The following is a 23,945-nucleotide window of genomic DNA, read 5'->3' as shown; positions in this document are numbered from 1 at the left end:
ATCCTGGAGAAAATTAAGACCGGCCACACACAAAGACTCACAGACCACTTAAACACCATAGATGAGACGGGAAACATAAAGTTTACTCATGAAGAGGAAGAGCACAGATCCATCGCGTTCCTGGACATGAAAATCAAGCACACTGAGGATGGAAGCATCAAGATAACAATATACAGAAAACCCACACACACAGATCAATATTTACTATGGACATCAGAGCACCCCACAGCACACAAATTGTCAGTAGTCCGCACCCTATATGATCGCACCAAGGTGATCACAGACAACCATGACAGAGAAAAGGAGGAGGACCATATAAAACAGGCGCTCAAAGCCTGCAACTACCCAAACTGGGCCATAAACAAAGGCAAACGAGAGGTCCAAAGGAACAACAAGGAGGAAAAAAAGAAGAAAGGTTCTAGGCCTGAGAACCTGGGCATGGTCACCCTCCCATACGTCAGGGGTGTCACAGAACGCATACAGCGAGCGATGAGGAAACACCACATCAGCACACCAGTGAAGCCGCACATCAAGCTTCGCCAAATCCTAGTACACCCTAAGGATGAGATCCCCCCTGAGAAAAAGTGTGATGTGATATATGAGATCCCTTGCCTAACATGCAATAAAACATACATAGGAGAGACAGGTCGACAGTTCAGCACACGAAAAAAGGAACACCAGAAAGAATGTGAAAAGGAAACATCTGGAACGCTCACCCGTGCAACGAGAATGAAAGCAACGCAGGAAAATCTGAAATCAGCCATTTCAGACCACTGCAAGAGGGAAAACCATCTAATGAACTGGGAGGCAGCCAAGGTAATTAGAATGGAAAGCAACAAATTCCATCGGTGGATCAAAGAGGCGGTTGAAATCAGGAAGCGGGCCCCAAAGACTGTCAACAGGGACGAGGGAGCCTACCAACTATCCCACACCTGGGACACAGTCCTGCAGGGCCGCCCCCGGCCGTTTGGTGGACATCCGGACGACAGGGGGCGCCCCGCCCTACCCCCGACGCACACCAGGGGACACCGCCATCCCACCACCTCAGGTGGGATGGAACAATCCATATAACACGTCACAGATGACGTCACACTAACATCACGTGACACCTCTGAGGAAGGCTGCAGAAGCAAGATAGCCGAAACTTGTCAGGTACAAAACTTTACCTTACTAGCCTATATAAATCAACTATTTATAAATACACATTAGTAGGCTAAATGAACCTCTTTAACATATTATGTATTATTCTAATTGATATTTTTTGTTACACATTTAGTGAACGAAATGCACATTTGTAGTTGTTTTCCCATATTTCTGCACAATAACTCAGATATGGTAACACTAGCGAGCAGTAGAGAATATGGAGGGATTTTTGGTCTAGAACAAGTTTTGCTTTATTCATTATTGACGTGTTTCTTGCTACTTTATGTTGTATATGTTTTACACGAGCTTTCCAGTTCATTTTATCATCTATTATCTAGCATCTATTATTATCTATACTGGTGCTTTTGAAAACAGCTAAAATGATGTACAAAGCAAACTATAACCTGCTACCCAAGAATGTACAACAGTTCTTCACAAAAAAAGAGGAGAAATATAACTTTCAAGGAAAATCTAATTTAAAACATTTGTATGCTCGTACACCACTTAAAACCTTTAGCATAGCCGTATGTGGAATTAATTTTTGGAATGGATTAACCAAAGAAATCAAACAAAGCACCATTATGATTCAGTTTAAGAGACTGTTCAAACTACACGTGTTCACAAAGTACACAGAACAATAATTATGATGAACATCTTGAACCCTTTTTTTTTGTTTTGTTTTTTGAGATAAAGATTATTAATGTATTTAATATTTGTTTACTTACTATGATATATTATTTATTTATTATTTATTTATTCACTGTTATGTTACAGAGAACAAGGAAATGGGACAAAATTGCTATGGTATGAAAAGGAGTAGGATTAAATAAGCTCAGCTTCTTCCTCCTCCTTTTCGGACGTGCTGTAATGAAACAACTGGAAATATGTGATGCATTTCATTGTATCGTATGCATGTTCCAAATAAACTGAATACATTATTAATATAAAATACTAATAATTCAGACCAAATATACGTAAAATATGCTTTTAGAAATATGAGCTATAGAATGAAGCCAATGTGACAGTATTTACGCCAAATATACGGAAAAAGGATCAGTGAAATTATTGCAATATGAAAAAAGTGATAATGCAGGGAAAAAAAAGTACTAAAATTTTAATTCAATAAAGGGACAAGCTGTAGAAAATGGATGGATTGATGGAATTCAATTTACCAATAAATATTTAAAGTTGAAAAAGGTAATGAAGGTGAAAATGATGGCATTTTTCCTGTAATACTTTGATAAGCTGTGATCAACACAGTGACGTTTGAGTGTGGAATTATTGTATATGTGATTACGAGTGGATGGCCTCAAGTAAACCTCATCCATGCAAAATAACAGCTGACTCTTTTGTGAAACCCCCGCTGAGGGACCGGCCCCCCCGCTACGTCTCCAAGGAGGAATGAGCAAGTGGAAGTGTAATTACACGCGTCTCACAGCAACAGCACACGCGTGTGACAGCACACGTCCTCCCAGTGGCGACTGACACGTACAAATATTAGCCTAATTGATGCTACACTTGCTAATAATCGCCGTCAGTTGCTGAACTGCGGCCTGCTCGCTAACACGCGGATAAACAAACACATTAAAACAAAGGCCATACAAGCCTGCTTGGATGAGTTTGGTGTAGAAAACCCCAGTAAACAGCTTTAGGATGAGAAAGCATCGACCTCTGACCTCACACATGTTGGAACAAAGTGAGCATGAGGCGTTCAGGTACCCTCAGTGGACCCTTTGCTTGTCTTTCAGCATCCCTGTGGTTGCTGACAATACCCTCCTCTTTCGCGCCATAATCCATAATGCAGTCTTTTGCTTGATGCATTATTGAAAGATGCTGCTCATGGAAATGTTTTTTTTTTCCAACCACCCCCAAAACCTTTTTGTAATGTAAGCACTTTAAATGATTCATCACCAAACACACAAGCAGCCCATGCAGATGTTTATTAATACATATTCATGGCCTCCAATCTAATGGATTCAACCTTTGACCTGTAGGGGAAAATATGACCATTTCCTAGCTTTAATGAGCATTTTTTTGAAAGAGGCTGTGTACAACTGTGGCATTTTTCAAAGCAGAAAATATAACAAGAACACCACCAACTAACGTATGTTAGCATTAGTCATACTTGCCAACCCTCCCGATTTCCCCGAGAGACTCCCGAATTTCAGTGCCCCTCCCGAAAATCTCCCGTGGCAACCATTCTCTCGGATTTCTCCCGATTTCCACCCAGACAACAATATTGGGGGCATGCCTTAAAGGCAATGCCTTTAGCGTCCTCTACAACCTGTCGTCACATCCGCTTTTCCTCCATACAAACAGCATGCCGGCCCAGTCACATAATATATGCGGCTTTTACACATACACAAGTGAATGCAAGTCGTACTTGATCAACAGCCATACAGGTCACACTGAGGGTGTCCGTATAAAAAACTTTAACACTGTCACCAATATGCGCCACACTGTCAACCCACACCAAACAAGAATGACAAACACATTTCGGGAGAACATCCGCACCGTAACACAACATAAACACAACAGAACAAATACCCAGAACCCCTTGCAGCACTAACTCTTCCGGGACGCTACAATATACACCCCCCGCTACCACCAAACCCCGCCCACCTCCCGAATTCGGAGGTCTAAAGGTTGTCAAGTATGGCATTAGTGCTTTAACAGAATATATATTTTTTATGTCATTAATATCAGCGGTGGGTAGTACTTGGTTATTTACTACATTTTACAAATTTTTTGGGATAGGTAGGTGTGGAAGTCGCTTCCTAGCGGTCCCACTGTCAGACACGGCACCGGAGCCAAGCGTGCAGGTTTAACAAGGTTTTTAATGATAATGTTGTCAACAAAAGTTTTCTCTCCTAGTAGAACGTGACTTTTCAGTCACGTCCGTATCCTCTCTCCCCTCCTGCTCCCGGCCGCTTACTGTTAAAGACAACAGATGATTAGATTAACACGTACCACCTGTGAAATCTAATCACCTGCCAGCTGTGTCTTGCCGTCAGCACTGCCACTCCCCTGTCTGATGGTGCTCTGTCCTCAGCACCATGGACAGAGGCGGTGACTTTTGCTCCTGCAGGCAGCGCTGGCTACATCTCCCTCCACAGTAGGTCTTTATTGTCATTGCACAAGTACAACAAAACTTTGTTTTCAGCACAGACCCGTTCAAGATTAGACAAACAAACAGTGTACAGCGTTACAGAATAGGAACGCTGATGGGTCGCCACAAGGCGCCCCGTAAAAGATGGCAAAAAGGTAAACGCTGGGGGAGGATGAGTAAAAAAAATACAATCTAGACTGGGCTCCTAAGGGGGAAAAAAACTCCATAGCAAAACACATACCGTATTTTTCGGATTATAAGTCGCACCGGCCGAAAATGCACAATAAAAAAGGATAAAAACATATATACGTCGCACTGGAGTATAAGTCGCATTTTTGGGGGAAATTTATTTGATAAAATCCAACACCAAGAATAGACATTTGAAAGGCAATTTAAAATAAATAAAGAATAGTGAACAACAGGCTGAATAAGTGTATGCCATATGATGCATAAATAACCAACTGAGAACGTGCCTGGTATGTTAACGTAACATATTATGGTAAGAGTCATTCAAATAACTATAACATATAGAACATGCTATACGTTTACCAAACAATCTGTCACTCCCGATCGCTAAATCCGATGAAATCTTCCTCCCCGGTGTTGCCTCTGGTATGCGCTGTTTCCTTTCTTTCTGCTGCTCGATCGCTGTTTTCTGCTGCATATTTCACTACGTCCGGCTTGTAATCTGCAGTATATGATTTCCTTTTCGGTGCCATTTTAGTTCAGCCCTTCTCAGTTTTTATAAGTTACTGCCAATGTTGAAATAATCAATTTTAATAGCTACGGATGTAGCAGCAGTCAGCATCCCATGACCCACAATGGACTTCTGCCATGACCCACAATGCACTTCTGCCATGACCCGCCCCCGCCGAATTCCTATTGGTTGACGTGTGTGACGATTGCTGACGTGTGTGTGACGATTGCTGACGTGTGTGTGACGATTGCTGACGTGTGTGTGACGATTGCGGACATTTGCTTCGTCTCTTACGCGAATGAGATAAATAATATTATTTGATATTTTACGGTAATGTGTTAATAATTTCACACATAAATCGCTCCAGAGTATATGTCGCACCCCCGGCCAAAATATTAAAAAAACTGCGATTTATAATCCGAAAAATACGGTATACATATTATAACATGCATCTCGAGACTTGCAACAGAGGGGAGGGAGTGGGGGCTACAGTGGCAGGCTGCAGCTCTTCAGGCGCTGCCCAGCCATCCATCACCTCTAAGGGATTCGCGTCAAGGGCGTTGGATGGGGGGTGGAGTATGTGTGGGTGGCGTATATTTTTTGTGGATGCATGTGTGTGTGTAAGCCTGCCGCGTGTCTCCGTTCCGCGGCCTTGGTGTTCTCGCCAGTCAGTCCAAAGTCAACAACAACAGGTGTGTGTCCATGAGAGACAAGAAGGGAGTTTGTTGTGTCTTCGCCGCACTGTCCTTCGGGAGAGTCTCAAAGCCAGGGAAACAATCCAAGTTAGAATGTTTTGTATGCGAGTGAAAATAAAATTTGCTTTTCACTCTAAATTGTCTATGACTGGTCCTCAAATTCCTGCGATGAGGTGGCGACTTGTCCAGGGTGTACCCCGCCTTCCGCCCGATTGTAGCTGAGATAGGCTCCAGCGCCCCCCGCGACCCCGAAGGGAATAAGCGGTAGAAAATGGATGGATGGATGGTCCTCAAATTCATCCTGCGGGGCAGACAGTCCCATGTTATCCAAATCACAAGAGTGTCCACAGTTTTTCCCGCATACTCCAATCATTTGTGGCAGCTTTGGGGTACTTTGAAGACTGCCAGCAACTTCCAATTTGTCGACAAACCAGAGCAACGCTTACTCTAATCAGCAGATGTCCTTTTGTCATAATTCCCAATGGGTGGATATCTTCAAGTCCTCGACTGCAAGGGTCGCCAGGCACGCGCACTCCTTCTTCTCCCAAGAGTCCGTCGTGTGTCCATACACAACCGCTCCGTCACGTCAAGCAGGTTCCCCCAAACCCAAGATCTTGTCAATTTCGTTGAGGCCAGTTAATTAGTTCCAATGTTTAGATTTGGAGAGCAGTGCAAAAAGAGGCAACAAGAAAGTTAAGACAAGACAAAGAAGCAAGCAGGAGAGATACGGGAGAGGAAAGGGGAGCGCCCACCCTTGATGAGTGCCAGTGTACTTTAGTAGTAGTTTTAATGCAACATACTTTTCCCTTTTACTTGAATATTTTTCTGAAGAAAAAACTCTACTTTTATTTTTTTACACTGACTTCCATTTCGATTGCTGCATTTATTAATATAATTATTATATCTATCTATAATCTGTTGATTACTGCTTGCAAAGATCTACTGATTTGGCTCATTAGAGAGAATTCACATGACTCTGTTCCACCAATCCAACATTCAGCACTATTGACCTTTGACTCACTTTCACCATTCAAATGACCGCACTCCAACTACACACTATAAGAACGTCATAACTCTTCAATGTTAACTTACAAACATATTAGGTAGAACATTTCTATCATTGTGTGTCAGTAGAAATGTTCACATTTCAGCCTACAAGATTTCCACTTCCAATTAGAGAAAACATGTTGTAGATCAGGGGTCACCAACGCGGTGCCCGCGGGCACCAGGTCGCCCGTAAGGACCAGATGAGTCGCCCGCGGGCCTGTTCTAAAAAAAAAAAATAGAACATTTTTTTTATTTTTATTTTATTTTTTTTATTTTTAAAATTAAATCTACATAGAAAAAAACACAAGATACACTTTCAATCAGTGCATCAACCCAAACAACCTCCCCCATGCACACTCATCCACACCCACTCACACAAAAGGGGTTATTTCTTTCTGCTACCAATATTCTGGTTCCCACAACATAGACAACACATCTGCAAGGGACACAGTCCCTGAAGTACACATGATTGTATATGCTGCTGGTCCACTAACATTTTCATTAATTACTATTTTTATGTAATTATTTTTATATTGTTTTACTTTCTTTTTTATCCAAGAAAATGTTTTTTATTTATTTATCTTATTTTATTTTATTTTTTAAAAAAGGGCCTTATATTCAACAGACCAGGTTGTCAATGAAATTAGATTTGTTTAAAGGGTTTTTTAAACCAGGCCCAGTCCAGATAATGTCCAAGTCGGACTCAGCAACACACACCTTCATTCATGTACACAGAAAAAAATTAGGGAACACAACAGATTGCATATAATTTATAAACAAAATTACATTTTCAAAATAAGCATTTATGTACAGTCCAGATTATGTCCAGGTCACTCAAATTAGGGAACACAACAACAGATATCATATAATCTATAAACATAATTATACTTTCAAAATAAGCCTTTGAGGACTTCTCATCTTTTTTTTAATGTTTTTTGGCATCATTATCGTTTTCAACCATGTAACTTTCTAAAGTTAGAAAATACTGAATAAATGTTTTAAAGAAAGTAATACTAAGTGAATATCTGTTTTTGGCCTTAAAAATAAACCTTTTACCGAGTACTATAATTAAATTGACTAAATCATGATTGTCAATGAACTCTCCTAAAATAACAGAAACCACATTAAGCTTCATAAACAAACCAATCCTTAAACACATTTTTTCAACTTCCACCCAAAACAAAGACACAATATGACAATACCAAAACAAATGCAGGGTGGATTCAGGCTCCTGACAACAAAATCGGCAATCATCTGACTCTGTCATATTCCATAATTTTAACATTTTCCCTGTGGGTAAGAAGTTATAAATAATTTTAATTTGAAAATAACGATTTTGCACATCGATAGTGGTTTTATAGATTAGTTTGAATATGGCATCCCATGGCAACGGGCAGTCAAAAAAGTCCTCCCTGTGTTGTAAAGATTTCTTTATTAAATAAAAATTATATATTTTTCTATTTATTTTAGTTCCTTTTTGCCAACTACAATTTCTTATTAGAGGTTTACAAACTAATAATTTAGTAGTTCCATAATTAATTATTTGTTTCCATCTTTTCCCAATTACTCCAGTTAGTTGATAAAATGAAAAGCTTGAGCAAGCATCACCATACATAGCTCTAAATTCATCATACTTCATAATTTTACCATTCTCATTGATAATATCATTGACAAAAATGATTCCTCTTTCAAACATATTTTTCCAAAAGAAAGGCTTTACAATATTAGAGTTCATCCATATTAACTGCTGCAAAATATCGTCTCTTTTTTCTGGCACATAAAATTGAAAACACCACTATGAGTGGATTGTTTCCTTTATGAACCCCGCCATGTTTCCCAGCAGACTCTCTGGGAGGGGATCACTTGTAAAAAAGGATACCATTTCTTTTGATACAGTACATGTTCTTTGTCCAACAGGACATTTGTGTACCACTCAATGTTTAAATACATCTTTGGAACAATTGATGCTTTTAAAGACAGACACATAGCTTCAAGGTTGAGAAGTTTCAGGCCCCCATATTCATACTCTTTGTACAAAACCTTTCTTTTAATCTTTTCTTGTTTGCCGTTCCAGACAAAATCGAAGACCCTCCGCTCATAAATCTTAAAAAAGTTTTGTGATGGAGCTGGTAATGACAAAAACAAATAAATAAATTGAGGAATAATTAACGAGTTGGCAATAGACATTTTACCATACAATGTTAGGGATTTCCCTTTCCATAATTGCATAATTTTGTCCAGCTTTCTTAGTCGATTATCATAATTTACTGAGCCTAGATCTTCCAGATTTTCTGGGACAACAACACCAAGTATGTTAACTGGTCCATCTGTCCACAAAACAGGCACTTTGCATTCCATTCGAAAGGACGTTCCCTTTAGATTTCCGATCCTTAACATTTTACATTTATCATAATTAAGCTTAAAGGCCTACTGAAATGAATTTTTTTTATTTAAACGGGGATAGCAGATCTATTCTATGTGTCATACTTGATCATTTCGCGATATTGCCATATTTTTGCTGAAAGGATTTAGTATAGAACAACGACGATAAAGATTGCAACTTTTGGTATCTGATAAAAAAAAGGCTTGCACCTACCGGAAGTAGCGTGACGTAGTCAGTTGAACATATACGCAAAGTTCCCTATTGTTTACAATGATGGCCGCATGAAGTGAGAGAGATTCGGACCGAGAAAGCGACAATTTCCCCATTAATTTGAGCGAGGATGAAAGATTTGTGGATGAGTAAAGTGCAAGTGAAGGACTAGTGGGGAGTTGAAGCTATTCAGATAGGGAAGATGCTGTGAGAGCCGGGGGTGACCTGATATTCAGCTGGGAATGACTACAACAGTAAATAAACACAAGACATATATATACTCTATTAGCCACAACACAACCAGGCTTATATTTAATATGCCACAAATTAATCCTGCATAAAAACACCTGCGTGTTTGTTATGCTAGCTCCTAGCTCCTCTGCTAGCTCCTAGCTCCATAGAACACGCCAATACAATTCAAACACCTGATCAACACACACAATCACTCAGCCCAAAAGACCGTTTACCTAACCCAAGGTTCATAAAGCTTATATATTTTTAAAAAGTTACGTACGTGACGCGCACATACGGTCAAGTTATCGAATGTTTAGCAGCCAAGGCTGCATACTCACGGTACCTGATATTCAGCTGGGAATGACTACAACAGTAAATAAACACAAGACATATATATACTCTATTAGCCACAACACAACCAGGCTTATATTTAATATGCCACAAATTAATCCTGCATAATAACACCTGCGTGTTTGTTATGCTAGCTCCTAGCTCCTCTGCTAGCTCCTAGCTCCATAGAACACGCCAATACAATTCAAACACCTGATCAACACACACAATCACTCAGCCCAAAAGACCGTTCACCTAACCCAAGGTTCATAAAGCTTATATATTTTTAAAAGTTACGTACGTGACGCGCACGTACGGTACGGTACGTGTTATGCTAGCTCCTAGCTCCTCTGCTAGCTCCTAGCTCCATAGAACACGCCAATACAATTCAAACACATGATCAACACACACAATCACTCAGCCCAAAAGACCGTTCACCTAACCCAAGGTTCATAAAGCTTATATATTTTAAAAAAGTTACGTACATACGCAAAAAAAAGCCAAAGCTGCATACTCACAGTAGCACGTCTGCGTCTTTGTCATCCAAATCAAAGTAATCCTGGTAAGAGTCTGTGTTGTCCCAGTTCTCTACAGGCGTCTGTGTATCCAAATCAAAAGTCCTCCTGGTTAGAGTCTCTGTTATCCGAGTTCTTCCATCTTGACCGCATCTTTCGGGAATGTAAACAAAGAAGCGCCGGCTGTGTACTGTTGTGGCTGACTACGTTCGAAAAATACACCGACAACTTTCTTCTTTGCTTGCTCGGCTTCCTTCTCCATAATGCAATGAACATGATTGAAACAGATTCACGAACACAGATGTCCAGAATACTGTGGAATTATGAAATGAAAACAGAGCTTTTTCGTATCGGCTTCAATGTGGAAGGCATACCCGTGTTCGCCGGGCTACGTCACACGCATACGTCATCCTCAGAGGCGTTTCGAACCGGAAGTTTAGCGGCAAATTTAAAATGTCACTTTATAAGTTAACCCGGCCGTATTGGCATGTGTTATAATGTTAAGATTTCATCATTGATATATAAACTATCAGACTGCGTGGTCGGTAGTAGTGGGTTTCAGTAGGCCTTTAAGGCCAGATTGCTGTGAAAATATGTCCAAAAGATTAAGAAGGTTCCGCAAACAATGACGAAAAATTTTATCTTTGTGAATCGGCCTTTTCTGACATGAACTTCATCAAGAACAAACACAGAACACGCCTCACTGATGCACATCTGCAAGACTCACTCAGAGTTGCAGTGTCAAGTTACACACCAGAGTACAACACACTAGTTAACAGCATGCAATGCCAGGCTTCCCACTAACTGACAAAGAAACAGATAACAGATTTGGTGTCCAGTTCAAAGTGTGACATGATTTAAAAATTTGAGAGTTTACTTTTGTATTTTACATGAGTTATTATTTGTACAAACATGGTGCAAAGTAATTCATGATTTGTTAAAAAAATGTTAGTGGCTAGCTAGTTAAAATGGGATATTGTGATTTCACAAGACTGTCTTAGAAGTGATCATTTGAAAATGTTCAATTTGAAAAATGTGCACTTAGAGAAAATATAAAAATAAAGTGTTGCATATTGATATTTATCTGTTTCTATATATATTTATTGTGAGAAATCATTAAGATGATCAGTGTTTCCACAAAGATAAATATCATTAATTATTAATAATAACAGAGTTAAAGGTAAATTGAGCAAATTGGCTACTTCTGGCAATTTATTTAAGTGTGTATCTAACAGTAATCAGTACCCAAGAAGTAGCCCTTGGTTTCAAAAAGGTTGGTGACCCCTGTTGTAGATGTTTTTATTGTTTTAGCTGCGCTAAGATCAGCCGTGTTATTATATCATCATACGTGACTAAATGTGCATGTTTTGTTGTACAAGCTGTAGTAGTGTTTCTCTCTCTCTCTCTCTCTCTCTCTCTCTCTCTCTCTCTCTCTCTCTCTCTCTCTCTCTCTCTCTCTCTCTCTCTCTCTCTCTCTCTCTCTCTCTCTCTCTCTCTCTCTCACAAACAAACAAACAAACAAACACGCTCACACGCTTGGAGCAGAAGTTAAACACCAGTTCCTCAGTACTTGAGTAGTTTTTTTTACCCACTTAATACTTATTTTTACTCAAGTAATTATTTGGATGACTACTTTTTACTTTTACCTGAGTCATAATAATAATCCTAAAGCAGGGGTGTCCAAACTTCTTTCACTGAGGGCCGTCGCCTGAAAATTAAAGAATGCGGGGGCCATTTTGATATTATTCATTATTTTTAAAAACCAATACGCTATATAGATTTTTTTTTATCTTCAGGGCTCCCCTCAAGTTTGGTACCAGGGACCTGGAAGTGTCTCAGTCATAATAAAGTTAAAAATAAGTCATGATTAAATTTTTTTTTTATTCAACGCTTTAATCTCCAAATCAACTTCAGGTCTATCCGTTGATTAAGTGGGTCTTTTTTTCATTTTTTATGCCCTTTTTTATGGCAAAAAGACAACATTTCTCCCCCAAAAATGTCAAAGTGGATTATTTGTTGTGAAGTAATTGGAGCCTTGACTAGGTCAATAATTCATAACAACATCGATTTTAAATCATTATTATTTTTGAATTAAAAAAAACGCCTGCATGGCAGCTTTTTCTTGTTACATTTTACTTGTTGGCTCTTTTTTGTACTTTTTTAGGTTTTGTTTTGTTTTTACTAGTATTAATAGAATGCGCCGTGGGCCGTTAAAAATGAGCTACGGCGCCAGAAATGGTCCCCGGGCCGCACTTTCAACATTCCTGCTCTAAGGTCAAATTACCCTTACTTGAGTAAATTTTTTGGCTACTCTACCTACCTCTGATAATTATGTTTAATACAATTGCTTGTTGGTTTGCAGTCATGTTGTTGTTATGTTAGAAAATGCATTTATTGATAGCTAATGTTAGTAACTAAACTTTGATAAATCCTAATTATTAGCTGACAACACACAAAGCTAATGTGTGTGTGCGTTGACCTTTGAGCTAACCCAGGGGTTTACAACTTGTGGCTCTTGAGCCTCCTTGTTAAGGTTTCTTTTGGAGGAGTTTTTTCATCATCAAGATTTTGTTTGTTATCACTGTAGAGGCAAAAAAATTATTATAATTTGTGACTGTCTGTAAGGCCGTGAAATCCTCAGGCCTGATTGGCTGAGCACGCCGAACAAGAAACAGGGAGAGGGAGCCAGTGTGTGTGTGTGTGTGTGTGTGTGTGTGTGTGTTATTACTGTCCTGTCCAGCTACTCAGGCAAATCATATTGTTGATGTTGATGCCCATATTTGCTGTACAGATTTACTTTACAAAAGAGAAGTGTGGGATACTTCTCTTGTTGCCTTATTTGTATTTGACTTTATTAAATGTATTGATATTATTATTTGGCGCAGCCAGGCAGGAGCAGGAAGGGATGGAAAGTGAAAAAAAAGAAGACAGAGGGGGAAATTGCTGAGACAAGAGGCAGATAAGACAGAGAAACAACAACAGCAAACACAACAATAACTATTACAATAACAACAACAACAGAACAGCATCAGTAAATACAATATCTACAAATATGATACGAAAAGTGATAGCAAAGAAGCAGTTAGTGAAGTAAATATTAATAAAAAAAATCTCAATGAACATTTATACACTACAAATGGAGCAATACAAATACCAATAGAAATAACACTGTTGATAATGAATAACAATAATGACCTCTATTATCAACAATACAATTGTTTCAAATGCAACAATACATATATGTAATGATAACTTGAAATACAAAAGAAAGCAAATACATGGAGGGGAAGAAAGATAAGCGAACTGTATTAACCTTGTAGATTGTTATAGTAAAAATAGGATAAGCTTTGTCAGTGTGCCGTGTTTTACCCAGTTTCCTCTAGGGCAGTGGTCCCCAACCTTTTTTGTAGCTGCGGACTATATCGATCTATATTGATATATAACGTATATGTTGTGTTTTTTATGTTGATTTAATAAAAAAACACATTTTTTTTGTTTTTTTTAATTTCTTGTGTGGCGCGGTACCAATCGGTCCACGGACCGGTACCGGTGGTTGGGGACCACTGCTCTAGGGGAACAACGTTTATATATGTTTGATGAAACGTGATTATATGCATGAGTGTATGTATGCATATGTGCTTGTATATGTACAGTATGTGTATATGTATGTTTGTACAGTGAATGTGCTTGTGGATGTATGTACCGTGTATATATGTATGTACTGTATTTGTGTATGTATGTTCTGTATTTGTGTATGTATGTGGGAGTGTATGTACTTAATTGTGCGCATATGTATGTATTAATAATTGAATATACGTATGTGTGTATACATATGTATGTATAATTATATGTATGTGAGTATGTATGTGCATTTGTATGTACAATATATTTGTCTGTTGTTTGTGTGTTAATAAGTTGTCTTATGTTTCGTGTTTCGTGTCCCAAACTATTTAGTTTTAGTTAAAAAAGAAAAACGTTGTCATGTTTTGATGTATCTGATTGCAATCAAACTACCGTAATTTCCGGACTATAAGCCGCACCTGACTATAAGCCGCACCAGCTGAATTTAGGGGAAAATACAGATTGCTCCATATATAAGCCGCACCCGACTATAAGCCGCAGGGTTTTGATGTGTAATTACCGTAGCATATAGGGGTTCCTGCTACCACGGAGGGGATTGTTGGGACAGAGATGACTGTTTGGGAACGCAAAGCGTCACATTTATTAACAATAAATCTTTCAATCATTCAATCAAACTTTCACATCTTTGACATGGCGAACAGCATTCATGCAGAGTACAAATAATACAACGGTGCAAAGTAATACAAAGTGCTCGCCTGTACGTTATCAAAATAACCAGCCTACCGGTATATGAAAAGTCAGTCTTTAATCATTGTGTCATCGTCTTCCTCCTGTGTACTAAAACCACCGAAATCCTCTTCGTCGGTGTCGGAGAAGAACAGGCCGCATATAAGCCGCACCGTTGTATAAGCCGCAGGGACCAGAACGAGGGGAACAAGTAGCGGCTTATAGTCCGGAAATTACGGTACTCATGTGCCAAAATAATCAATGTTACTTTGTAGCCTGTGCCTGGTTGACACCTTTATGGGACTGAAAAGCACATACAATATGCTCAAGATGAACTGTCTATTAATCATTGATCGTTTGTCTAATTACCTTTGAAAGTATTTTGAGCACAACCCACAGGGGAAGCCACACACGCCATGTGGTTCTATTCATGTAGAAGTTAATGTACTTGTGTGTCTTTTCACCCAGGGGAGCGTTCTCTGAGGTGCTTCTAGCGGAGGAGAAGAGGACCCAGAGGCTGGTGGCCATCAAGTGCATCCCCAAGAAAGCGCTGGAAGGCAAAGAGAACAACATCGAGAACGAAATCGCGGTTCTGCACAGGTGAGTCTCGACGTCCACACGCGGGGTCAACACGACTTGATACACCGTGTCAATGGAAACACTCGGATTGTGCACCGGAAATGTCAGGAGTAAAGAAGATAGGCCTATTTTTAGTGTCCCTGTTGCCGGGGCAACAGCACACCGAGGCGGAGATGGAGTTCCTTGCAGCAGTGCATTGGAGAGGAGGAAGCGGGGCAAGGGAGGGAGGAGGGGGGATGGGGAGGGAATATGGACTCAAATGTGGAGTCACCATTAAACATATAAAGGAGCACGGAATGCGATCAGGCAAAAACAGACAAAAAAACCCCCCAACAATGTGGGAAAAGATGCTTATCCTGCAAAATCCTCCATCATTTCCCTCCGTCTTAAAGTGACAGCGCACATATTGTTGACAGAGATGCTCTGTTGAAACTTCACACTGACTGCATATTTTACTCATAGCCTCCTTTTCCCCTGCAAGACATCCTCAAGGAAACATACAGTACAATGTGTACTGTGTACTGTATACTGTATACTGTATGCAGCAGTAATAACGCCATCTGCTGGCTACTTCACAGCACTGAAAGCAATCGTTCTGTCTTTCTTCCGCAGAATCAAGCACCCCAACATCGTCTCGCTGGAGGACATCTTTGAAAGTGCATCTCATCTCTACCTGGTCATGCAGCTGTGAGTTGGGCTTGATATGTGTGCCTATTGTTGCACAGTGATGCCACACTCTTACGTCACACACACCGCGCACTCTTTTGAGTCTGTAAAATATTGAAACCTTCCAGGGGCAGCACTTTTTTTGAAAAAGAAACCGAGCCACACTGGGTAGCAGAAGCTGGTGTAGACAAATGCTTGGACACACATTCCTAATTGGTGCGAACTCAGCGGCCATTTTCGAAATATTAGCTTCATGTGTCACGTCCTACTTAAACTAGACTGACCATACGTCCTCTTTTCCCCGGACATGTCCTCTTTTGCGGGGCTGACCGGGCTGTCCGGGCGGGGTTTCTTAAATGCCTCAAATGTCCGGCATTTTGAATTAGGGTTGTGTGTATTTTCAATGTACATCCTGGGTTAAGAAGGGGTTAAAAACAAAACAAATTGTGAAGGTGTGCGCACGCAGCAGCATTCGTGAGGGAGGGGCAGAGACAGAGAGAGCGAGGGAGTGGATTGATCGATTGATTGAAACTTTTATTAGTAGATTGCACAGTACAGTACATCCATCCATCCATTTTCTGTCGCTTGTCCCTTTTGGGGTCGATGGTAACACCCGAATAAGTTTTTCAATTTGTTTAAGTCGGGGTCCACGTTAATCAATTCATGGTACAAATATATACATAAAAAAACAACATAAAAAAAACTAAAACATTTTGAAATGAGGGATAGATCTGAAGTTGATGTAGACTCCAGAGATTTAAACGTTAAATATAAAATGTATGTATGCCCTGGCACACCATTATCATCATTTCATGACCCAAGTAAAACACTTTTTACACTTTTATACTGAAATAAATACACCTACAACTTATTAAATAAAAAACATAGAAAAAACTACCAGCAGCGGTAAAGTTTAGATCTATGAAGGAAAGAAGAAAGTGAATGAATGTTTATAACTGAATAAATTTACATATGCATACAAATTTGTTTTCTTTTTTTAATTATTTTTTTAATGAATTAAGTAACGTTTATGACAACCTTTTTCCAAAACACAATATAGAATGTGAGATATAACAGGATAATGCATACATTTGTCATTTGTTTTCAAAACGCTTGCAAAAAAGTGGGACCCCAAAAATTTACTGTGGGACCCCATTTTTATGACTTGACGGGATCTCTGCGACCCCATTTTGAAAATTCCTAGCGCCAACACTGCTGTCAACAGAGGAGAAAAAATGCTTTATTCAAATAAATATATTATTTATAAAGCAAGTTCAAGTATCATTAGCAAATTTTCACCTAGTCCCGGCCTTGGCGTGCTGCCTGCCTTGGCACGATTGGATTTCAGAATATGGTCAGCCTAACTTAAACACGTAACCCGCCTGGTTCATCTCCCTTCGTTCTGCCCAGTGCTCTCATAATTGGTCAGCTGTTTGAGAAGTGAGAGTGCCAAGCAATGAGCTACAACCACAGCTCACGCCTAATGCGTAAGAGAGTGAGGTTTCCTACAGCCACATTTGCAATCCGATATATCAAACACCAAATGTTGGCAGCTATGCAACGCTCCTTCCGCCCCTGAGCTAGTATTGATATTCAAGGCATACATTACAGTGGGAATTACAGTGGGAGTTCCTCAACGCTCTGTTCTCAAGCCACTACTTTTCAACCAAGGGGCTCCAGAACAGAGCCCTGAGAAGCACCACACACCTGTTTTATCCTTGAGCACCACACCAATTGCAGCTGTTAAACCTGTCGACATGCTTAATGCTTCAAACAGAAGATCCAGAGAACAGAGCCTTGAGGACCAATAATGCTCCAAAACTCAACCAAAATCAACCAAAACTGAAAGCTCTTAAGTCAATCAATCGATCAAAGTTGACTTATATAGCCCTTAATCACAAATGTCTCAGAGGGCTGCACAAGCCACAATGACATCCTCGCCTCAGATCCCACATCAGGGCAAGAAAAAAACTCAACCCAATGGGAACAACGTGAAACCCTGGAAGGGACGGCCAATGTGGGTTATAGAAGCGAGCACAAAGGAAGGGTGAGACGTTGGAGCAGACGGAAGCCGAGAGAGTGAGGTTAATGTTATAAAGTTAACTCTATAAATGTGGAACTTGGAGCCAAGATATTTCAACATACAGTAAATGGCGTGAAAAAACCCGGAAACAACTTCCCCGGCCAGCTGGACCAAACAGACAACTGTCCATCTAGTGAGTCACACTTTAAATGTTGATCGTGATACATGCAGCACACCAGGCTTGTTATTACAACTTCAGTACATACACTGCGAGCTAGTTGTGAACAAACACAACATAAAATGTGGGCTAATACTTTACAGATACTTTAATCTGATTGTTCATGTTTTTTAGTCAGTACAGATTGGTGTCCTATTGCAGTGTTGTGTATTAAAAACTCAAACGCTATTTGTGTTGACGTAGAAATGAGCTTATCTCTTTCTGTAGTTAGCTTTTGCGGATAATGCCGTAGCATGCCGATGTATTAGTATGCTAGAAAAAGTTTTCCCCAATTTTCACTTTTACAATAACAATGTCGCTACAGCTTGGTTATTATACAAGTTACAAAACGTTAAGGAAGTATTGATGACGGTTTTTGAATGCATTTTTAAAGTGATTTAGAGGAATAATTGATTGCTCCCATTAGATGCATTGCGAGCCACCAAGAATGAGCCGATTTTTATAAATTAGAATACAAAAAAAAAAAAAAGTCTTCTTGTCCAAATTCCAAAAAATAGTGCAGTTCCGCTTTAAGAAGATAGCTAAGGAAATGGATAATCCCGACTTAATTCGGACTCCTAAAGTACGAATGAAATGGGAAAGAAGCAGGTATTACAAGGCAGATAATAAAGCGTACGCAAACCTCTTCATGCTGCATTTGTGCACTACAAACTGATTCACAATAACTCTGTATTTCACACAACTGGCAAGATAGTCCAGGACAATTGCAACCTTCATCTAGAACAGGATCGACTGGGACAGGAACGGTCTTTTCCCTTGGATTCAAAACTCCTTCCATCAATCCACACAGCATTATGAAGGATTTTCGAAAAATTCTAAAGTATTGTTTCCATGATTCGCCGTTCCAAACGTCCTTTGAAAAAACTCTCTCACGCCGGTATTTCTTTGCTTCTGTGGTTAGGGCCTTGCATGGCAGTTCCCACTATAAGTGTGTGAATGTGTGTATGAATGGGTGAATGTGGAAATAGTGTCAGAGCGCTTTTAGTACCTTGCAGGCAGAAAAGCGCTATACAAGTACAACCCATTTACCATTTACTATTTGCTTCGGACCTACATCCGCTCAGAGATCTTCTTGTTCGTAGCGTCAGGTTCGTAGCGCAAACAACGATCATTTCTTGATGCTGTCAGCTAGGCCTACTGAAATTATTATTTTTTATTTAAACGGGAATAGTAGATCCATTCTATGTGTCATACTTGATCATTTCGCGATATTGCCATATTTTTGCTGAAAGGATTTAGTAGAGAAAATCGACGATAAAGTTCGCAACTTTTGCTCGCTGATAAAAAAAAGCCTTGCCTGTACCGGAAGTAGCGTGACGTCACAGGAGCTAGTATTCCTCACAATTCCCCATTGTTTACAATGGAGCGAGAGAGATTCGGACCGAGAAAGTGATGATTACCCCATTAACTTGAGCGAGGATGAAAGATTCATAGATGAGGAACGTTACAGTGAAGGACTTGAGAGACAGTGATGGACGTATCTTTTTTCGCTCTGACCGTAACTTAGGTACAAGCTGGCTCATTGGATTCCACACTCTACTTTTTTTATTGTGGATCACGGATTTGTATTTTAAACCACCTCGGATACTATATCCTCTTGAAAATGAGAGTCGAGAACGCGAAATGGACATTCAGTGCCTTTTATCTCCACGACAATACATCTGCGAAATGCTTTAGCTACGAGCTAACGTGATAGCATCGTGCTTTAACTGCATATAGAAACAAAAAAATAAACCCCCTGATCAACAATACTATTAAACCGTGGACATGTAAATACACGGTTAATGCTTTCCAGGCTGGCGAAGGTTAACAATGCTGTGCTAACGACGCCATTGAAGCTAACTTAGCAACTTAGCAACGGGACCTCACAGAGCTATGCTAAAAACATTAGCTCTCCACCTACGCCAGCCAGCCCTCATCTACTCATCAACACCCGTGCTCACCTGCGTTCCAGCGATCGGCAGAAGGACGAAGGACTTCACCCGATGCGTTTGGCGGCCCGGAGACGTAGGAAGTCAAGGTGAGGTCGGCGGCTAGCGTGGCTAGCGCGGCTAGCGCTCCAACAAAGTCCTCCTGGTTGTGTTGCTGTAGTCCGCTGCTAATACACCGATCCCACCTACAACTGTCTTCTTTGCAGCCTTCATTGTTCATTAAACAAATTGCAAAAGATGTCCAGAATACTGTGGAATTATGAAATGAAAACAGAGCTTTTTGTATAGGATTCTACGGGTACCATAACTTACGTTACTCTGACTTCGTCACGCGACGTTTCAGCCGGATATTTCCCGGGAAGTTTTAAATGTCACTTTATAAGTTAACCCGGCCGTATTGGCATGTGTTGCAATGTTAAGATTTCATCATTGATGTATAAACTATCAGACTGCGTGGTCGGTAGTAGTGGGTTTCAGTAGGCCTTTAAATCAGCTTAGCAATTAGAGACAAAATATTTGTAATCTGTGGCAGTATGACAGTGGACATCATGTACAACAGAGCTCAGTTGGTAACTTGTAAGGAGCCGCAGATGCCTAGTGTGACGTCATAGGTCAACAGGAAAAGCATACATAAATGCGTGCTAAATGGAAAAAGGTATCCCCCCAGTGTACGAGAGGCACATGGCATATGACCAATAGTCACATGACATTTAAAAGTTATCGTTTAAGAAAGCAGACTAATTTAGTGCATAGGAATAATAATGACCTGGAGTCGCTCTATTCTGCCTATAAAAAGCTTCAAAACACAGCTAAACACTTCCATCAAGATTTTATACACACACTCTAAGTATATATGTAATATAGTAACAGGCACATTCATAATAACATTTAATATTTACGTATTTTTCGCATTTTTAAACATACGGCGACGCATTCATTTCACAAACACATCACAACGTTGACTTTTTCTTTCATCTATAACACTAACTATAACTCGTGCTGACTTTATGAGGAACAACAAACATAACTAAAATTTGCAATTCTGGTAGGAATTGCGTGGGAATGCCCTATGTGCGCAAGCTGCCGAACTGCCGATACGCGTCGGCGGAACTGAAATGCTTGACTTTCCAGGTTGAGTGGAGTGTGTGGATGTTCAAACGGTTCAAATTGGTTGAGAAATGTGGAATCTGGAGAGGTTTGTATATTGCCCATTCTTTTTCAATGGAGGGAAATTCCTGGTAATTCCTAGTAATCAGGGAACTGGGGAACATTCTGGCTTGAATGTCCAGGGTGAGTGGAGTGTGTGGATTTTGGAACGGTTCAAATCGGATGACAAATGTGGGACATGCAGTAGATTGGATATTTCCCATTCATTATAATAGGGGAGAAAATTCTGGGAAAACCGGGAATTTTGGGAAAGGGAGAACATGTTTTGTCTTCGATATATGGGAATAGCATTGTGGATGGACGGCTGAAAGGTTAGAATCAGGTTTAAAAAATGCGAAAAATTTGGAGAATTTAGAGCATTGTAGAACTATGAATACGTCCATTAATTTGAATGTGGATTCCCTGGAAATGACAAAACTGGGAATGTTTTAAAATACTGATACTAGCACAATTGTCCAAGATAATATGAATGGATTGGTGTTGGAATTTTTCGAATCGGTTGAAAAATGTTGACGTAATAATAGTTTGGATTGAGAATGGGTATTTCGGAATTCCTGGAATTCTGGGAAAACCGGGAATTTGTATGAGAACAAATTTATAACTTTTGTTGTCCAAACTAAGAGACATGTTTTGAAGGTGCAATGGTCAAAAACGATTGAAAAATGTGGACTGTGAAAACTTTCCAGAATGAGGAAAAACAGGGTTTTGGAAAACCGGGAATTTTTCGGAATTTGGAAAATGGTTGTTTGATTGTCAAAAGTGAGTGGAGTGTGTGGATGGTGGGAATTGTGCATGTTCGAAAATGGGCCATTCATTTTCAATGGGAAAAATGTCCTGGAACACCAGGAATTTTGGGTAATCTGGGATATTGTAATTTTCCCGATTCCAGGTTGAGCCGAATGTTTTGATACTAGAACGGTTCTGATCGGAGGAAAACTGAAAGTTTTTGGGCGGAATAATAATAAATAGATGACATTTTGGTGTAGAATACTATATGTGCATTCACACAATAAAACAATCACTTACTGTATAATATCTGCTCTCACTGGGATACCAACTGTTAGGATGATGATATATTCCCATTTAGATGAAGAATGACTCATAATCCTCACAAAGGATTAAAAAAAGAAGGGTGGTGCAAACCAGCGTCTTTCGCGTGTCTTTTTTGTAATCTCCGGGTATTAATTGGCTGTCAAAGTTGACTAATTTCTCAGTTCATGTCCTCATCATTTTACCATCAAGGTGAGAGGCATGATTTACAATCTAAAATAAACTTCACAAGCTCTGAGGTGAGAAAGCAGCTCACCAGCTGATGATGTTAATGCAGCAGCATAAAGTTAAAGTTAAAGTACCACTGATAGTCACACACACACTAGGTGGTGAAATTACCCTCTGCATTTGACCGATCCCCTTGTTCCAGGTCCTGGGAAGTGAGGGGAATAGTGAGCAGCAGCGGTGGCTGCGCTCGGGAATCATTTTGGTGATTTAACCCCCAATTCCAACCCTTGATGATGAGTGCCAAGCTTGTAGGTAATGGGTCCCATTTTTATAGCCCTTGATATGACTCGGCCGGGGTTTGAACTCACGACCTGCCGATCTCAGGGCGGACACTCTAACCACAAGGCCACCTGCTCAGTTAAGGAAGTTGCTAAGGAAGTCAATCAAAGTCTGATCAATGTGGGTCCTTAACGTTAGCGCTTTTAATAACAACATTGCTAATACTACTTAATATTCAGGTCACAAAATGCAAAAGGAGTATTGTTGGTGCTTTTTGGATGTTTATTTATTGGGTTTTATGGTCGGAATAAACGCAATTACACCATGGCTCCATTGTAAGCAGATTTTTATTTACACATTTTAAAAAAAGAAGACAAATGTGTTCTTGTCTCTCATAATGGTTGTGAATAATAGGCAAAATACCCCCAAAAAGTGCAGTTTCCATTTAAAGCTTCTTTACCAAGTTGAATACAAGTGGCTCAAGATCAGAGCCTTTAGGAACTCCACTTGTCATTTTGTCTTTGCCATCGACACAAGCTGTCCAATTTGGTGGTGTAATATTTCGCCATCTTTTGATCCTTTCACGTACTTCGAACTAGACGTAAAAATGCAACACGGAATTGTTTCCAGCGTTTTTGTTTCTCTCTTGCCTTGCTCAGAGTATCAGGCGGCGAGCTATTTGACAGGATCGTGGAGAAGGGCTTCTACACGGAGAGAGACGCCAGCCAGCTCATCAGACAGATCTTGGACGCGGTCAAATATCTTCACGATATGGGCATCGTGCACAGAGACCTGAAGGTAGGGAAGGGAAGAAAAATGTGCACCGTCCACATTTTGTCCCCTCCTTTAACTGCTGCGTTTGTGTAGCCGGAAAACTTGCTGTATTACAGCATGGATGAAGACTCCGAGATCATGATCAGTGACTTTGGCTTGTCCAAGATCGAAGGAACCGGCAGCGTCATGTCCACGGCATGCGGTACTCCCGGATATGTGGGTGAGCTTTCTTTTGTCTTTGGTATGCTCGGCACTTTCTAGCTCAGCTGACTTCCTCTTGTGCGCGTCGGCTTGTAAGAGCCTCTCATCTCATACTCACTCAAGTACACGTACTACTACATGACCCACGTAGTACTCTCGTAGTACCACTTGACCCAGCAGATCAACATGTTTGTTGTG

At 40.1% G+C, this 23,945-nt stretch overlaps 1 protein-coding gene across 2 annotated transcripts in view; it reads left to right on the top strand.

Moving 5' to 3' along the window:
- camk1a (calcium/calmodulin-dependent protein kinase Ia) overlaps nt 1-23,945 on the top strand; it is a 46,818-nt gene that overhangs the window by 14,982 nt on the left and 7,891 nt on the right. For both annotated transcript variants that reach the window (XM_062066050.1, XM_062066134.1), the window contains 4 exons: nt 15,140-15,271; nt 15,863-15,937; nt 23,432-23,570; nt 23,640-23,766. In XM_062066050.1, coding sequence (XP_061922034.1) covers nt 15,140-15,271; nt 15,863-15,937; nt 23,432-23,570; nt 23,640-23,766 — 473 coding nt within the window. The remainder of the gene's footprint in view (nt 1-15,139; nt 15,272-15,862; nt 15,938-23,431; nt 23,571-23,639; nt 23,767-23,945) is intronic.

This window comes from Entelurus aequoreus, linkage group LG01 (genome assembly GCF_033978785.1).
Source record: "Entelurus aequoreus isolate RoL-2023_Sb linkage group LG01, RoL_Eaeq_v1.1, whole genome shotgun sequence".
NCBI classification, from domain to species: Eukaryota; Metazoa; Chordata; class Actinopteri; order Syngnathiformes; family Syngnathidae; genus Entelurus; species Entelurus aequoreus.
The sequence above is the reverse complement of the archived record's forward strand: the minus strand, read 5'-3'. Positions and strand labels throughout refer to the sequence as shown.